The sequence below is a fragment of the Phaethon lepturus genome, unplaced genomic scaffold (assembly GCF_000687285.1).
Source record: "Phaethon lepturus isolate BGI_N335 unplaced genomic scaffold, ASM68728v1 scaffold6074, whole genome shotgun sequence".
In the NCBI taxonomy this organism is placed as follows: domain Eukaryota; kingdom Metazoa; phylum Chordata; class Aves; order Phaethontiformes; family Phaethontidae; genus Phaethon; species Phaethon lepturus.
Window position 1 is genome coordinate 14,318 of NW_010535362.1, and position 19,284 is coordinate 33,601.

Here is a 19,284-nt window from a genome sequence, read left to right on the forward strand (position 1 = left end):
ATCTCCTGGGCGGCCGAGGGCAACGACAGCTTTTGAAACAGGAGGGAGAAACTTGAAACTCTACTGGCACAGTGTCCTTGGGATGTGACTACAACCCAGGTGAAGGATTGTGCTGAGCAGCCTGGGCTGCAGGAGAAATACTGTCAGCAATGGGCAGAACTGGCAGCAGTTCTCACACCCTGTGTCTGCGAGCTGGGTGTGGGGGGGCTTGCCCCTTCCTCAGTGGCCACCAAGTGGCTGGGGGTTGCATTTTCTAGTTTACAGGACTTTTTACGGTTCCTGAATCTCCATCTGTAAAGTGTCTTCAGGAGATGGGTACAGTGCTGAACAGAGAGGTGTCTGCTATGTGTGCATGTCCGTGTACAGGGACCCGCATCCTGCACGTGCATTAACCTCCACAGCCCAAGAGCTTGCATGTGGGCAGCTTGTACTGACTGTTGAGCGCTGGGCTGAGGGGCTGCTGCTTGTGCACAAACAGCCTGTGCAGACCAGCAGAGGAGGACACTTCCTTTCCTCAACTATTGGGAACAGGCTATTTTTGGAAACCCTGTGTAACCAAAGTAGATGGACTGTGGCTCTTTGCAGTTTCATTTCTTCTAGTTTAGCATTCAGAAATTTGTTTAATTAAGAAGTTATTTATATAAACATTTATAGTCTAATTTACACAATGAGGATATTTATATTCTGAACTCTTATATTGATTTTCAGCATTTTTTCTTTCAGGGTGAGATTGCCTCTGTTCAAAGAAACGGTAACCGACCAGGAATACACAAGGTGTTAAATGCCACACTACTCACCCAGACTTTCACCTAAAAGGAATAAAAAATAAACATGGCAGAATTTACAGGTTACAAGGAAACCTCAAATCGGCACCTACGATTCAAATTGCAGAGTCTTAGTCGCCGCCTTGATGAACTAGAGGAAGCAACCAAAAATCTGCAAAAAGCAGAGGATGAGCTGCTTGACCTCCAGGACAAAGTTATCCAGGCAGAAGGCAGCAACTCCAGCATGCTGGCTGATGTTGAAGCCCTGCGGAAAAGAGTGCTGAAGATCGAAGGCAAGGATGAAGAAATTAGGAAGGCTGAAGAGCTTTGCCGGTTAATGAAAGAAAAACTTGAAGAGGAAGAGAGTCTAACCCGAGAGCTGAAGTCAGAAATCGAACACCTTCAGAAGAGAATGGCAGAGCTGGAGAAGCTGGAAGAGGCCTTTGGCAGGAGCAAGAACGACTGTACGCAGCTGTGTCTTAGCCTTAATGAAGAAAAGAACTTGACCAAAAAGATATCTACAGAACTAGAAATACTTAGAGTGAAAGTGAAAGAACTGGAAGCATCTGAGGACAGGCTGGATAAAACTGAGCAGAGCTTAACATGTGAGTTAGAAAAACTGAAATCCTTAGCACTGAGCTTTATCAGTGAAAGAAAACATTTTAATGAAAGAGAAAAGCAGAATGAAAAAATAATCCAGGAGCTAACACAGAAACTAGAACAAAACAATAAACTAAATAGGGCCGATCAAACTAGAAATGCATCCAACTTGCTAGAAAGGTCATCAAATAATCTTCTGGACAGAAATGATTTAAGAATTGAAGATGACTTGACTTCTGCATTGCCCTCTAAGGAGACCAGGAAGAAGGGAAGTGTGGATTACCTGAAACATGTGGAAAATGAAACCAGGAATAAATCAGAAAACCAAAAGAATAAAAATCAGGAAGACAACAAAGTGAAAGATCTCACCCAAGAAATTGAGAAACTTAAAACTCAAATTAAACGTTTTGAATCTTTAGAAGAAGAACTTAAAAAAATGAGAGCCAAAAACAGTGACCTGCAAGACAATTACTTGAGTGAACAGAATAAAAACAAACTCTTAACGGGTCAGCTAGAAGAAATAAAAATGCAAATAAAGAAACAGAAAGATCTGGAGAACGGAGAGGTTGAAAATGAAGATACAAGCTTTTCTAGCAGGGGAAAACATGACAGACCTAAATACAGAGGTGTCACAGCTGATTTGACAGCTGCCAAGCACAAGCCAAGGGAGGTCTCACCGCAGCAGCGCCGGGAAAGAGCAAGGAACAGAGATTTCTCTGTCAGTAATGACAGCTTCAGCCACAGTGGTAAGCAGGTGCCCAGTCCAAGCTTAATGAACAGAAAAGCAGGAAAAGCTTCTGGTGCATCTGCCCTTTCAGACGCTGCTGTGACAGATACAAAAAGACTGGAAGAGAAATCTTTAGTTTCCACTTCTTCTTCTGATCAGAAGGAAGGCTGTGTCACGCAGAATGATGGGAAGAGATCAAAAGAGCAGCCGTCTGTCCTCAGCCGATATCCTCCTGCTGCACAGGAGCAGAAATCTTGGAAAGCACCTTCCAAACCTGTTGGTGACACAGGCATGAGATCGAAGGCTGAAAAGTCATCTCAGGTGCTCCGTGGCAACTGCCAAACCAGTGCTGATGCACGGGATGAAAAGTTAAGCAAAGGAGAATTGGTGGCTGCTTTGGCTGAGAAGCTGAAAACAAGTCAGGCAGAAGTCAGTGACTGCTCGGGGGACACGCTGCTTGCCAGGGGTAATCATACCTCTTCCAACGGCACAGCTTCCACGTACAGGTACCATCTCTACTCCCACATGTCGGCATCGGATTCCACCATCTCTAAAGCAGAAGCAGTGAACACTTTTGCTGCATCACACAGACAGCCCTCAGAGGGCAGGGCTAAAAGAGCAAATATCTGCCAGGAAAAAGAATTCGCAGACACATCACTTGAAAGTGCAAAGCCTTCAACACTAACAAAGCGTTCCCATCGCTCCAGGAGTCAGGAAGACATTCTGCAGATTCTCACAGGTCTTGATAAAGAAGACAAGGAGCAGTCTTCAACTTCAGCAATGGATCATCTAAATGCTGGCTTGAAAATGGACTCCAAGACCATCCAGAGTAACCAGGAAAAGCTTAATTCAGATGAAGAATTGGGAAGAAGCAAAAAAAACACCACTCAGTCAGATTTTGAGACAAGAAAGAAAGTTAGTTCCAAGCAGTTCTCCAATTCCAGGGGAATTTTTAGAGCATCACTTCTTGAAAATGACAAAAACACTGTAAGTGATGAAGACTCCACCAAGTGTATAAAACCATCAGATGCCAGCACTGGAGGATTTAAGTCCAGAAGGTCATTCAGCCCAAGAGAAGCTTTGAGATCAAAAGCTGTCATTAAACCTGCAATTGTTGAAAAGGATATGAAGGCAGTCATGGGAGGGACTGTTTCTGAGGCAGAGTCAGAAAAACAGAAGTCTGTTTTTAAAATGGTAACAAGTAAAATGACAAGCAGCATCACAATCTTCCCTTCTGAGCCAACAGCTACAAGGACCAGTGCAGATACAGCAGCAAAGGAAAGGCATGTTACCACTAGCAACATCAGAGTTGCTCCAAATGAGCCTTCACCAATAACAAATGATCTTCCCACACCCTTTGAGATATCAATTAGTAAAAGTGCACTGAAATTATCTGAGACAGACAGAATTGGAGAGGCAGTGCCAAGAAGTAAAGCAGAAACAGTGGTCTCCAGAAGCAGCATTATGATAAAGACTTCTGAACTCACAGAGAGGAACAGTGAGCCGCCTTCGGAGGCAATCAGCTGGAAGAGCTGCTCTTCAGATACAGCTTCATCTGAAACAAAACATGTCACTGTGAGAAGTTCCTGGAGAACAAGACAAGGCTTACATTCCCTGGAGGACTCTCAAACCAAAGTGGAGAAGAGTGAAGCTTCCAGTACTACAAACATGAGTAGGTCCTCAGTGGATCTCTCAGAAATGGAGGGGAACAGTGCAAGAGCAAACTCCCTGGAGCAGACCTCAGCAAGGAGCAGTGCCACAGCTAATTCCTGGACTGCCCCTGAACTGGGGTCCCGCAGGACCAAAAGTAACTTAAGTGCATCTGAACTGCTAACACGCAGGAGCTATGCAAGTGATCCTACAGCAGCTTCTGCTTGGCACCGGACAATGCTACCTGTAAGTATCCTATGTTAAACACTCTTGTCTTTCAGTTGATGAGGTTCTCCAAATTGCCTGTTAGCTGTAGGGTGCCTGATTTTAAATTCTTACAGCTTATTTCCTGAAGTGCTGCCTTCTCCCAGCTCCTGCTATCTTCAGTGGAGCATCTCATATGTGAATTTAGACTTCTTTAAATGAGATCCATCTGCTTGGGTCTTGTAATGCCATATGCCATATAGTAGCATTTGGTCTCGCCAAGATCAGAGAAGACATAGTCACAGCTTATGTACGACATGGTATGCTTTTCAGAGTGGCTTTGCATGGCGCTGTCAACTTGGAGTAGTAATGATAGGAATGAGCAGAATTTAATAGGGTTGTGCCTCAGGTAGAGCTGTAATGGCAATTGCAGAGCTATGGCTTCTTTTGGTAAGAGCTGCATGGTTTCCTGATGTGAAACCAGAGCCCAGTGCTGGACTCTGGTCTGGAAATGCTTTCCGGGCATCTCCTAAACAGGTGAGTGGTTGCTGGTCACACAGGACTGCTCTCTCCTTGGTCTGTGTCAATATGAACCTGAAACCTGAAAAGAAGCAAGAGCCACAGGGATGGCTGTGCTTTTTTCCTGTTCCTTTGGCTGGTACCAGTGAGGGAGTCCCTCAAAGCAGGGCTGACACATGCAAGACAGTTAGTCTGGTGAGCTATACTTGCCACTGGAGCTGCAGGCTCCAGCATATTTCCAGTGAGCTCACTGGCACCAGGTGCCCCTCCAAGTCCATTAAACCATATGCCAGTTGCTGCTCTAGCTGCTGCCTGTGCTCTTTACGTAGAGCTGCTCTAAGCAGCTGCTGCTGTTGCCAGTCTCCAGGAGCAGCCCAGCTGAATAATCTGACAGAGTTTATGGCAGACAGGACAGATTCATAACCAAATGACTCTGGCATTGAGAAAGACGAGGTGGTGAAGGTGTGAAAAGAGTTTTACATTTGCAAAACTTACCTTCTGGCAAGGAGAAGCACAGAAGAATTTGCACCGTTGAGCAACCTAAATTCCCTGTATTGAAGGGGATGCCTAGGAATGGCATCACCCAGACACTGAGCTTGAAGCAGGTGATAGAAATCATGGTGACAAGGGTAGGTGCAACCTCACTTCTGGCCCATCTGTAGGGTGGGAGATTCCAAGGCCACAGTCGTCTCCCTGGCCAGGGTCACAGGCAGTCTGTACTTCTCTTTCATGAATCCAGGCAGAACTGACATGACTGAGGTTGTCCTTTTGCATAATGGCAGATTATGTGCTGGTGAAATGGGAGATCCAACCCTGGGCCTCCTTTTATCCCAGGAGTTTGATTTCACAGCACCCACAGCCTTGAGTCTCACAACTGAGGAGGTCTCCACTTGCAGCTGGGCTCATGTGTGGTCAGTCATGGAGCCCTAAAGAGTGGCCACTCACACATCTTTCCCATCTTCCCACCCAGGGCTGAGTGTAGCTCTGCAGTACATTCAGTGGGTGGTCTCAAAGTCACTGTCAGATCAAACTCGCCAGCTATGCGGTGTGCCTGCAACAGCAGCTGAAGTGTCCCTGACAGAGTAACCTGACCTTTGTGTAGTCATCCTGGGTATCTCTGATGAATTAGCTGGCTTCCAGCCTTGCCTCGTCTGTCTGCAGTGACAAGCAGTCAGGAAACCGACGGTGTGGTTAGTTCACACCGGGCTGTTGAGTATTGAGTTAGGTATCTCTCTGCATCATAATTTAAAATAAAATAACCCTGATGCCACACAGTCACAAATCTGAATTCTTGGACATAAATTAAGTATATTTTTGACTTGTAAATGAGGAGCATGAAGTTACCCTGAAAGACTGCAGATAATACACAGATAAGAAATTTCATATATTTGGGCAGCTCAAATTATTGCATATGCCCTTGGAAAAAAACCAAAGTATCTGCCTTTGAAGGGTATCTTCAGGCTTATCATATATATCATAGCACAAGCAATCTGTTTCTGCTGGAATTTCTGTTTCAGTTAAAGATGTAGCTGTTTCTCTGGCAGAAGGCTTAGCACTGATCTATGCTAACTTTGCACATTCAGTTTTCTTGTGAAGGCATCACTGTCACCTCTTTCCAGCTCGCTATCCAAAGTCTGAGATTGCTTTAAGAATCCTATTTGGGAAACACAGAGTCTGTACTGGTTTTGCCAAAATACATGCTTCTCTCCTCCACGAAATACTCACAATATCTGACCATTTGCTGCAGCACAGCAGAAAGCTGGAGGCTCTGCCCATGCCCCTTAGCCTGTCCCTCAAGACAGACCCAAACTGAGCACCTGGAAAGAGTTCTTGCAAGGAGATGCCAAGGCACAAGGTGTAATTTCAGCCTTCTGTTTTTGTACCACTGATACAGGCAAATGTCCCTAATGAAGCTACAGGCTCTATCAGCAGTTCTGAGCAATATCTGTGCTACAGAAGCGGCAGTTCTTTTGGAGCACTGCTTTGGGAGACCCAGAAAGCAGTAGGTGCTGATGGATGGATGCTGCAGCCTGGGGACCAGCTCCCTCTAGTGCCTGCAGCCAGCCTTTCTCGGGCTCCCATAAAAGACCTGAGGAGATGCAAGACCTCAGTCATTCTGTTGGGCTTCGTGTTTCAGATACTGAAGTTGGTATTTCTCTGGTGTGGTGATTGAAAATTGTCAATGCCCAAATTAGTCCCCTTTGGACTGGCAAGGCAACAAGCAGGCAGCAATGCAAGATGAATGCACTTGATTTGTTTTTGTTGTGGCTGTGATTAATATGACTGGAGCTGGGCTGTGTGCTGCATAAATTAGGTAAAAAACCTAAAGGTAGACTTTTCTTCAAGTGAAGCTATGCATATCTTCTTATGGTGGACTGGTCTCATGGAAAAGTCTCCCTGACAGTATCTAGGGCTGTGCTGCCTCTCAGCCCTTCTCTCCTCTGTTTAGGGCCTAATAGAAAGTGTATCCATCACCATTTCACCCTTGCTGACTCCACATACATAAGCTTCTACTTAAGCAGCCAGCCATGTCGCATCACTGTGTTTTCATCTTTCCTGGGACCTCAATAACTTTGTCCAAGGGTTCTGTTCGGTTTTGTGTGAATTCTGGGAGTCACAGTCTATTCAGAGCAGCTTCCCAGGCACTTGTCAGTGACCAGCTGATTGTCCTTTGGGGTGCTATTACCTTCTGCAGTGCTACGGAGCATGCTGAGCTCTGCACCAACTCAGCAGTATGGGGAGGTACTGGTCTGCTTTACTGACACATGGCCGGTGGTCAGCCTGATGGCCCTGGCTCAGCTCCTTACCCTACAAAACTCTTTGAGACCAGTGTATCATCTGGGTTTGTTGATTGATAGTCATAAATTCATGGGGCCTGACAGCAGAGACAAAACTGCCACTGTCAGATCCCCAAGGGGATGGAGCACCTATATGCTCATTCAGTGGCCTCATCTCTACAGACAGACAACTACTGTATCAGAAATATAGAGGTGCCCAGCCCTTGCTAAGCTGTTCAGGTCCATCAAGATGACTGCCATTCATTAAATTAAAATTATCAATCAATCAATCACCTCACTTTCATGAGCAGCCTGGCCCACCATGGTTATCTCTGGCCCATGGTTGGTTGGAGGTCCCCGTGGGACCTGTCCCTGTGTTGTGCCTGTTCACCAAGGTACTGCTGCTGCTCACACCTCACTTCTGTTGTAAGGCTTGGATCACAAGGGGAAGGTTTGCTGTTTGCTGGATGTCACCCACAGCGGGGCCAGCTCAGGGCAGATATTTGCCCATCCAGACCCACCAGATGTCACAGCTTCTTTCTGACAGCCCATCAAAGGCTAGTGTCCATCTCAGAGATGCTTTTGTGCCAGGCATGGGGACTGCTGCTTCTCCCTTCCCTGCTCTCCTTTTTGCCACAGGGCAGGGACCAAATTTGTTCCACCACTGCCCACAGTCCCGTCACAGGGATGTGCACTGTGTGTTTCAGCAAACATGATGCCATCCCCAAAGCGAGCAGAGCTGATAAAGCCTTCAGTATTTGCACTTTGCCCAGTAGCCAATTACGTTATTGCAATTGTAAGTGAGTTCGTTCAACTTTGTAATGATTTATTTTGTTTCTGATGTGCCTTACAGGGTGCTGGAACATGTAGATAAGAAGGTTTTTGACAGCCAACAGCAAAAGCACTGCCATCTTCCCCAGGAGCTGGAAGGTGACAGAGACTCCTCACCCCTGCGACTCACAGCAGGGTGCAGCCTCAGTAAAAGACACAGGTGCCCCAACCAGCCCTAAGGCAGACTGTAGGCAACTGAATCCCAGGGTATGATCCCATAAATGTCTCTGCAGACATTCAAGAAAACATTAGTGAGTTTAAAAGTGCAATTTAAATACCCAGAGCAGGAAAACAGTGTAGGACACTGCCACATCACATCCTCATTGCCAAGAAAATGGGAGATTGAGGTTGCTAGCCACGCCCCTCCCCCCCATCCATGGTAGTTAAAACTGACTGCTTCAGTCACTAAACTCTGGGATTTTCTGTTGCCAGTAGTCCCTTGTGGACCCAAGCACTCTGGGCCCAGCAAAGCCATACAGGCTGAGCACAGATTTGTACACAGGTCACTCAGCTGAACAGAAGACTCTGCACTCATAACTTGGATTAAAATTACTGGATGGTTTAAAAAAAAAAAAAACTTTATGAAATAGCACATAAGTGAGGACATGCCAGAGCTGGCCTTATGGCCAATATGAAAGGGACATAAGCCAGCACCTTGCACTGCAAACCCAGGGCCAAAAACCCATTGCTATTCCACATCCCTTCACAGTCGCAAAGTCCTAACCTTCTTTATTTCCCTTTGCACAGGATGAGAGCAAAGATTTTGTGCTCAGTTCCAGAAGAAAACAATATGGCTCTTCGGAGTACCTCTCACAGGTTGACACACCAGGGAAAAGGCCAGTCACTAAGATGGAAATGCAGGACCCTGAATCCAACCCCCATGCACCGCTGGGTCTCCAAGCAGAGGAGCAGGTATGTGAGTTCAAGGACCATCCAGAAAAAAAGAGTTACAAGGCAAGGAGCCAACATCTTAACTGACCTCTCAGTAGCATAACTCGGAGAACTTGTCCAAATGAATGTAAACCTTTTAAGAGAAATCCAGTCTTAAATTAGCACTGCCCAAAGTGGAATGTCTACTGTGTTGCCTTGGTAAATTATTCTGCTTGACTATACCGGTAAAAAAGTACTACTTTATTTTTCTGTTCTAGACTTGTTTTAGCTAGTTTTATGGCTAAAAACATTCGCCAGGGAATAAGAGGCCCTGCATCTAGTCATCCCCTGGCACACATTGGACAATTGGGGGTGGAAAAAACATTGGAGACACAAAATCAGAGTCCCTGACTTTCCTGCTTCAGCTGTGTGTTTGTCTGCTACTACATAACCTGCTGCTCTGCCTCCTAAAACACATCTTTCTGGACACACAAAGAAGTGGAAAGTGGCCCACATTATAGTGACCATGACTTATTACCTGAAATGGGAAAAACCTTGTATTCCAGCCTCTTCACAGGGGGCTCCCTTCAGAGGAGGTAGAGGTCCAGGCACCCCTTAATTCCTAGGTGCACAGCCATGCTTATGTCTCTACAAAAGATTTTCTTTTCCTCCTGGCATTCCCTCTTTGCCTGTGCAGCTGCCCAGAGCAAAATACATCTTTCCATTTGTGGATCACCCACGGCAGGAAGTATCTTAAGACCTCAAAGCTTTCGTCAGTGTATCTTACTGGATTTGCACAGGAGTTGCTGAGTCTTAATGTGAGAGCAGCAAGACTGCAGCAAGGCAGCTGAGAGCCCTACATATTCATACCTCTTGGGGAAGTTGCACAAAATTAAGGGCCCAGAGGGACATGGTCACAGCTGAGCTTTGCAGACTGGCATTTAGAGATAGGTAATGTCTTCAGCAGAGCGCGGCAAACTGACACTGTCCCTGTTGGTAGCTGAGGAAGGAGACTCCACAGTGACACTCTGTGTGGTCACCGAGAGGTATCACCCACAGTGACATTCATCTAGCCAGATGCTGACTCCTGTATCTGAGGCTGTGCTGTGCTTCCTTTGTCTGCACAGACTGGGTCACCAGCAAATAAAAATTCGGGTAAAGTCAGGTCCCCATAGCATACACACCATCATTTGGATCTGCTGTCTTGCCCAGGCTTCTACCAACTGTAACAAGAGCCTGAACACCTTGCATATAGAGATCAGCACATCAGATCAGCTCCATCTCCTCTGTGCTGTCAGGTGTTGTGCATCTCATTTGCCAGGTCCACATCCTGGGTGTGGAAGTAGGTGCTGGGTACACTACAACATAAAAAAAGATAATAGGCCCTGCCTATGTGGGACAGGACTGGGTCATTCTGCTTTGGGATTACTCCACTGTAAGCACTGACAGAGCCTGTATGTTCCAAACTGAGCCTGCCACTGCCCTCCCTGCCCCACCATCGGGCTAGGATCCTAATGGGCTTTGGGATGGCTGCCTAAGGGCAATCACAATACTCTTCCCCAGAGCAAAAATGCTGACAGAGGCAGCTGCAGGTCCTAGCCAGTCTGTGATGCTGTGGGGTTGTTTCTTACAGGGTGCTTCCCGTACCTGCCGGACAACATCTCGGAGATGAGTTGTATTCCCTTCCACTCAATGAACGCACTGCACGGTGGAACAAGAGGCAGGACAGTACCAAGCTCACGGGCGTCACACCTGTTTGTAACCTCTCCAGAGGCTTCAGCTAGCCTGAAACCAGTTTTCTAATGCAGTTTGCAAGGTACAGGAGCTTTATTGGTGAATTCTTTTTCTTCATTGCTGAAGAGGCAGCTGCAGAGACTTTGCTCAGGGGACTCCCACTTCTAATCTCTGTACCTGCAATCTTCAACTCCTCCATAGGATGATAGGTCTCTCTCCATGTGGAAACCATGACTGCATAGCCACTCTGACCGATGGTACCCCTGGATAACAGAGAACTTGTTAATCACTTGCATTTAGACAAGATCCCAGAAGTATCCCTGTGACTACAGTCCACCAGCCCATGACAGCTGTTCTACACAGCTCCACAACTGAAAGCTTGCAGTTCCTAGGGCGAGTTTGCATACTCCTAATACACCCTTGTTGACTTGGGTTGTGGTCACCTCAGTACCTGTGTTCCCAGCACCCGCTGTGTCTAGGCAGGAGGAAACCATTCCCCACTGGTTGCTTTACACATTAAGAGGGAAGGAGAGCAGCAAATGTTTAGAAGCAGTTTCTTCCCTACTGCTGTCTGACTCTGCAACAAGCTTTGCACGACCTACTCATCACCAGCTGAGATCTTGCACCAAGATCTCTGAGCCAAACAAACAGCAGTTTACGCGGCAGTGAAACTTCCTCCTGACTTGGACTGGGGTGCTTTTTTACGTGAAGTTTTATGTCCATCACGCTCTACAGGCAACAACTCTGCTGCTCGTCTCAGCAGTTGAGCTCTAAGGGAAAAAGACACAAGTGCTTTTCCTTGCAGACAAGCAGAATGTCCTTGTTCCTTCCAAAACTAGGGTGGAAACAGCAGGATTGGACCCTAAGCTCCAGTATGGCTACCTAGGCAGCCTTGATCTGATTCCCTCTTCAGGACCACCCCATCCGCCATGTCTAGGACCCAGGTATGGTCAGAGACTGCTTCAAATACAGAGGTACGTTACCCTGTCAGTGCAGATGGCATCACTGTCGGGGAGACACCGCCCCCTCAGCTCCAAGAGGTGCTCAGGCAGCATCTGCCCTGAGCAAACAGATTGCATCTGGCTCACACAGCTCCGCCAGTCCTTCCCTTACATCCCACCACCCAGTTGCAGGGCTGGCCCCCAGTTTTCCTGTCCTGTACACAAACACCACCAACTTCCCCCAGTGCTTTCTTCTGCCTGTTGGAAACAAACACCCCTCTCTGCGGAGGGACAAGGACAATGCTGCAGAGGGGAAAAGGTCCCTTACCTGTTTTGGAGGTGCTGCCATGTCTGAGTTGCACCCCACACTCATTCTCACATCTCACCTTCCAGACGAGCAGCTACCACAGCAGTGCGTGTGTGGCTATCCATATGTACACATCTATATGCCCTATCCGCCCTGTCCCTTAGAATTATATGCCTCAATTGTGAGAGGCAAATGAATCAAAAAACTAGAGCTGGTTGGAAAATATCTATGAAAACATTTATATAAAAAGGAAAGTGTTTCAATTACATGATTTTTTTTTGTTAATAAAGATTATTTGGAGGAAAGGAAGAATTATTTTTGAAAAGAAATATTTCCTTTTGTAATTTTAGATGGTTTCCCAAATTTATATTTTTAACCCTTCATTTTATTCTTTTGTATTACCTGACATGTAAAAGTGTCAAGTTGTATAACAAGACAAAAAGATAATCCTTTTAAATTAGTACTAAGTGGCAGCTCTAATAATCTTAAAATTAAATTAAAATAAATTCTATCAACTGCTATCTCTTACAGTTTCATGACATGGCAGTGCTAGTAGCAAATGGGATAAATACATCCTCAAGTATAATGGGAAAAAATTTTTAAACTCAAAATCCAAACAGTGAAAGAAACTGAAATTCTGAAGTTAAATTCAAATTTCTGAAATGCCTCCCCCGCCCCATGCTTATCAGGAAATACTGAAAATTAGTACATATTTTACAATCTGAAACCACAATAGATTTTTTTTTTTTAAATGAGCCTGTGACATTGCAATATCCACCCTGAGCCCCCTGCTTTGCTCAGAGGTTAACTGTATGGCAGGATCACCACCACACAAAAAAGACATTACTGAGCTTGATTGTTTGAACAGCATCAGCTTCCCTTGCCTCGTTATGCAATCTTGCAGGTTTTCCACAGCTGATTGATAGAATTGCAGCCTGCCAGAAATGCCACATCTCAGCAGGTCTCTCACAGGGCTGGTTTGCTTGCAGGCCTCTGCTAGCCTCAGGACGCTACGTTCTGACTCTTTGCCCCTTATTTTCACGTTAAAGAAAATACTTCCCTTCAAAACTAAATATGCTGCCTCAGGTCCTCTTCCATCTGTTGCATGGGAGACACTGCTGCAAAACCCCTTCTGAGCCAGTGCAGCTGCTGTGCAGCAAGAATCCCAAATTCTTCCTGCAGTACCTGCTTGCTGAACCTGCAAGTTTGCATCTTGGAGGCGTCTTGGCACATACCTGCCATCACAGTAATTTTTCACATCTCTTTACATTTCCAAGCCTGCTGCTAAGCAGCTCTCCAGCCATGTAATATATACCCAGTTTCACCATGGAAGAATGGCTGATAACAGCGTGCTTAGCACTGCAGTTCAGTCTCACAGAGAAGCAGCGTATTTAGGAGGGCCTCCCTCTTGCCCCATGTCACTGCTGCCCAGGATTTGCAGCTTTTACAAACAGACAGCACATACACACTGAAGAGGACAAGGATCACTTTGAGCTTTCCTCCCAATGATGAGCCCTGTCCTGCTGCAGGACCGTCCACATCCTACAGGACATTTGGGTGCCCATACACATCCGCCAGCCCTCTCCTCATGTTCTTGACACGGATCCAGCTTACCATGGTGCTTCCAAAGCTCCTTCCAAGGGAACTGGTTTCAGTCCTGGCCAGGAAAATTCTGCATCCCTAAGACACAATGTGCTGAGCTAACACAGGCTTCCCTGTACCCACCCACAAAACTCTGGCTTACCCATCGGCTTTTCAACCCCACAGCTCACCGCAATAATGCAACTCCATATCTGAAGCGCAAGGGAAAAACCACCAGCAGCAATAGCTGTTGGTTTTCCGCTTCTGTCAGCCAGGACCAGGTTTTTCCTTAGCCACAGGCAACTGGAGGTGTTCACCCTGCTTCTCGGTTGGCTCACAGCACACAGCAGGAGCCCCAGCTACTGAACCACCAATGCAGCTCTTCTGGCACTGTCTGCTCTCCTCAGGTTCTTCTCACAGGTGAAGCCTCTCCTTTTTCCAGCTGTCTCAGTCATTTGTTCAATATTTTACAGCGCATACTCTTGCTCTAGACTCAGTCTCACTGCTTGTAAATAATGAACATAAGATGTCATTCAGTAATTGTACACTGGGTTGTTTTTACCACAACCAAGATGAAATCTGAGAAAGAAGACCCTCCTTGAAATTGAAAGGGGCCATGCCCTCTAATCATGAGTGCAATAGGAGCTGATTGTATTATTAAATTTATAAGCAATGACTTCAGGAAACACAATGTGTTTACTCAAATTGCACACTTTTTTTGAACAGCTGTAAAATAGAGTATATGTGTAAATATTGGCATCACTGAAGAAGTATTTGTAATTTTAGCATATAACAGACTTTTCAGTGGGCTTGATGATGCCATGAGGCTGCACATCAAGTCCTTGGGTATTTCTAAAGTTGTAAATGTATTTGCTGTACAGAGGAAGTGTGTCAGTGTTTGCTTCTCCCAAGGAAATGGAGATGCCGGTCCCTTTTAGAGAGCCAGCAGCTTTCCCCACAACAGCTGGCACCAGCCTGAGGGGCCAGCAGCTTGCTGCTTCATGAAGCAGCTTCCTTTGTGTCCAGAAACACCACTGCAGCATGCAGAGCAATGCCTCTCCGGCTGCTCAGGTAGCATGGAGGGGTGACAGCTTCGCAGTGCAACCACCAGTGCCGTGCATTGTCAAACTGCAGCTCAGTGGACACAGACAAGAGGATACCCACAGTCCTCCTGCAGACAGTACCTCCAGGAAGGGAAAAGGGCAGGAAGCACAGGGCAGAGTGGTGCACCTTGGTGCTTCAAGAGACACTTGACATGAGAAATTTCCTAGCTACAGATCAAAGCAATAGTCACATTGATGTTATCTCTTAACATAGTGGACCTCATCTCTACCACCCTTGCACATCATTGGAGTGGTCAAAGCACTGCTCCAAGGCAAGCCTCCAGTGGACTGCTCTGTATGTGATGAAACACAAAGCCATTGTTTGCAGATGCCTCTGATGGTCAGTAACCTAAGGACCCAAAGGATCATCCTAGGCTGCCCAGCATGCAGTGCAGGCTCCTGCCTTGTAGAAGCAGCACTCCAGGCTGCATGGAATGTATTTTTAAGAAAATAAATCTATTTTTTTGTATTTGCAGACATATATTTGGGCTGGGGCAGCTTAGAAGACAATGCAAGAAATCTTTTCATAATCACGGACTCATGCAAGTTAAGCAAATTTTCCAGGGTTACAGTATTGCCTATTACCCCAAACCAAATTTTGTGTCCAATAGCGCTATCAGCACTGTTTCACCCTCTCAAAACTGTCCCTGTCTCAGCAAGCTCAGCAGAGGGAAGGCAGCCCTTTCCTCCCCAGGCTGCCCATGCAGTGGATACAGATGGTGCTCACCTCCTTCCAGTTACACAGTGCTCTTAGTCTGCATGCCAAATGTAAACACACACTTTATCTGCATGTCTCTCCCAACTTGAACACTGTGTCAGCTCTACAGTATATAACCAATAAAATCTCTTCTCTTTTTCATGTTTGTGATGTGGTATTTATAGATCTGGCTGAATCCCTGCACAGTGTCTGTTACTCAGAGGTACTGATGCCCCTTGGTGAACTGCTGAGGCAGCTCCAGTCTGCAGCACTCTGTGTTAGTGCTAAGTCTGACTACTAGTTTGTTAGGTTTTTTCCTCTATACAGGCAGATCTCATACATCCATTCCTAGGCTGCATTTAAGGCATGGACAGTGCATACACACATGGCAAATCAAGTGGAACGCAGCCACTCTCCACTTAGACTGCATGACCTGGACTTGGCATTGCTGAGAGCAGGTTGGAGGAAGGGCATTCTTAAAGAGGGAAACCAGCCACCACTTCATTAGCTTTTCTTCACTGAGCCAGTATAGACTGTAATGGAAGCAAAATCTGTTGGCCACCTCCTGGAAGATACAGAGTTCAGTACAAGTGGTAAAGTCTCCTTCACAGTTCCTAACCTTTTGCAATATGCAGGTATAATTAGCACCTATCGTATGCAGGAGAAGCCCCTGTGACTGCAACCACATAATTTGGAGAGAAGTACATTGATTTATAAGGGGCCCTGGACACCACAAAGACAAAGCTCTCTTCCTTCTATCTGGTTTATTCTATTTGACTGCAAAACTGGACATATTTCCAGAAGTTCTATTAAATGGGTTATTAGTATTGACTGACATTTTAGGAGCCATCCATAGCTGTCACTTCAGCTGTTACTCCCTCGGTAGAGCTCATTAACTGGAGGTGAAGTCCTACAAACATTCCCTCTTAAATATTTGTCTAAGAAAACTGACTTTTGGCTTGGCTGAGACCCCTTTCTATCCCAGTTCACATAGACAGTTATTGAATATCATTAATGAGGTGGTTCTTCACCTCTTAACCATTACTGTAGCTACAGTGCAAATGCTGCTGTGTCTGGCTTGCTAAGGACAGTACAGATCTGCAAATGTGTAAAAGTGAAGAGTTATCATTCATAGCTTGCACATGTGCTCTAAATCTCTGCCCTGCCAACACCTTAGGCACATACCACAGGGTGGTTCTCTTCCTTGTTTGTGATTCAAGGCCAGGCTTACCACTCCTATGTGAGGGCATTATAATATGTGTACGGGACTAATGGCCCATCTACCATAGCACTGCTGCTTAGCCATGAAACATCACTCTTTCTGAAGCCTTTTTTTACTCCGTTCTTTTTAATCAGTCACATCTACTTGCTTTGGTGGGTTTAAGTAGTCCTCATGTTGCCTACAGAAGAAGTGTACTTCAGCTGCAAACCTTTCTGCTTTAGTTGTACCTGTAAGAAGGCTGCTGCTGTAAATTATCTTTATTGGTGAGATTTTAAGCTGGATTGTGTATACTGCCCATGCCCAGATCAAGCACTGCTTCCCCTCCCGTGGGTTCCTGATCAGCCACTCACAGAGGTCTAAGTAGTGTCTGTCTTTTCAACTCTGGCATTGCATCCAAAGCAGTATTTACCCAAGCTACCGAGGTAGCTGACAGCTCCCCTTAACTGTGTTTCTGGACCTTGCAAACTAATCTGCTTACCACCATTACCACTACTCCAATCAGAAAACCAGTCCTAATGCTTAGTACCCTGTAAGCCGAGGCGGCTATAAGCCAACGCCGCAATGCCTGCCCAACTGTGGAGCCAGTCCCGCCGAACTCTGGATGCCTTTAGTGTGCAGCATCACTTTTCACTGGCACAGGACATGCTGCCTGCCCGTTACCCAGCTACTCATGTTCCCTCCAATGTCTTTCCTCCCATCAGCTACCTGGTATGCTTATCCTTGGTAGTATCTTTATTAACATGCTTTATAATCTGAGGCATCTGAAACCCCAGCTTACTTCCTTACTTTTGGCATTTGCACAGATGGACATACACAATTATTTTTAAGTTCTCTGCATTCAACTTGAACTGGAATTCTGTGTAGCTGTCATCAGGCTATGGAAACAAGGTTTAAGGATACGTAGACCCTTCGGTCCCCAAACACATCTTCTCCGTTACACACTGTCCAAGCACACAGATGGCATGAAGTCAGGCACAGCAGCCACAGCTATTTCCCTTCAAAAACACCACCAGGTAAAGCAGTCATATTTTCTGTCACTTGGTGGCCTAGACACTACAGAAAAGGGAAGGTCTCTATTCATTTTCCTCAGCTGAGGATTCAAGCCAAGATCCATCAGGCCTCAGAAGACCAGGGTAAAGCAAAGGGGGAGAAGGCCTCACTCAGTCTTTGCTGGCAGTGCCTCTTCCCACACCTCTCGAGGGTACAGCCTGCAAGGCGGGGACTAGAAGAGCAAAGTTCCTCTCCACCATAAGAGAAGGCCATGTTCGAGACCACCTGAGGAACCTGAACATGCACAAGTCTATGGGACCTGACAAGATGCATCCCAGAGTCCTGAGAGAACGGGATGATGTAGTTGCCAAGCTGGTCTCCATGATATTTGAAAAGTCCTGGCAGGCAGGTGAATTCCCTGGAGACTGGAAAAAGGGTAACATTGCACCCATCTTTAAGAAAGGTAGCGAGGAGGACCCTGGGAACGACCAACCTGTCAGCCTCACCTCTGTGCCCGGGAAGATCATGGAACAGATCCTCCTAGCAGCTATGCTAAGGCACATGGAGAACTGGGAGGTGATTCAAGACAGCCAGTATGGCTTTACCAAGGGCAAGTCCTGCCTGACCAACCTAGTGGCCTTCTATGACAGAGCAACCACATCAGTGGACAAGGGAAGAGCTACCATTGTCATCTGTCTGGAGTGTAAGGCCTTTGACAGTCCCGCACAACATCCATCTCTCTAAATTGGAGAGAAATGGATTTGATGGGTGGACTGTTCAGTGGATGAGGAATTGGCTGAACGGTCACATCCAGAGGGTAGTGGTCAACAGCTCAATGTCCAGATGGCGATCAGTGATGAGCTGTGTCCCTCAGGGATCTGTACTGGGACCAAGTACTCTTTAATATCTTCATCAATGACACAGACAGTAGAATCAAGTGCACCTTCAGCAAGTTTGCAGGTGACACCAAGCTGAGTGGTGCAGTTGACGCACCCGAGGGACAGGATGACATCCAAAAGGATTTGGACAAGCTTGAGGAATGGGCCTGTGTGAACTTGATGAGGTTCAACAAGGCCAAGTGCAGGGTCCTGCACCCAGGTCAAGGCAACCCCCTCTCTATCAGTACAAGCTGGGGAATGAAGAGATCAAGAGAAGCCCTGCCAAGGACTTCGGGGTACTGGTGCATGAAAAGCTGGACATGAGCCAGCAATGTGCACTTGCAGCCCAGAAGGCCAACAGCCTTCAGCACAGGAAAGACATGGACCTGTTAGAATGGATCCAGAGGAGGCCACAGCAATGCTCCAAGGGCTGGAACAGCACTGCTGTGAGGAAAGGCTGGGAGAGTTGTGGTTGTTCAGCCTGGAGAAGAGAAGGCTCCGGGGAGACCTTATTGCAGCTGCCAGTACTTAAAGGGGTCCTGTAGGAAAGATGGGGACAGACTTTTTAGCAGGGCCTGTTGCAGTAGGACAAGGGGTAATGGTTTTAAAGTAAAAGAGGGCATATTCAGACTAGATAGAAGGAAGGAATTTTTCCCAATGAGGGTGGTGAAACACTGTCATAGGTTGCCCAGAGAGGTGGTAGATGCCCCATCCCTGGAACCCTTCAAGGTCAAGTTGGACAGAGCTCTCATCCTGCTCTAGCTGAAGATGTCCCTGCTCATTGCAGGGGGGTTGGACTGGATGACCTTTAAAGGTCCCTTCCAAGCCAAAGATTCTAGGATTCTAAGGGTGGAGGGCACCCCCCTGCTGAAGCAGCCATGGCACATGC

The 19,284-nt window shown here is 46.5% G+C and overlaps 1 protein-coding gene across 1 annotated transcript; it reads left to right on the forward strand.

The window, feature by feature from the left end:
- Positions 1–831: 831 nt before the first annotated feature.
- On the forward strand, positions 832–10,614 carry LUZP1 (leucine zipper protein 1). Its single transcript, XM_010285775.1, has 3 exons — positions 832–3,987; positions 8,820–8,984; positions 10,576–10,614. Exons 1-3 carry the CDS (start codon positions 832–834, stop codon positions 10,612–10,614), a joined length of 3,360 nt encoding a protein of 1,119 aa, XP_010284077.1.
- The last annotated feature ends 8,670 nt before the right edge of the window (positions 10,615–19,284 follow it).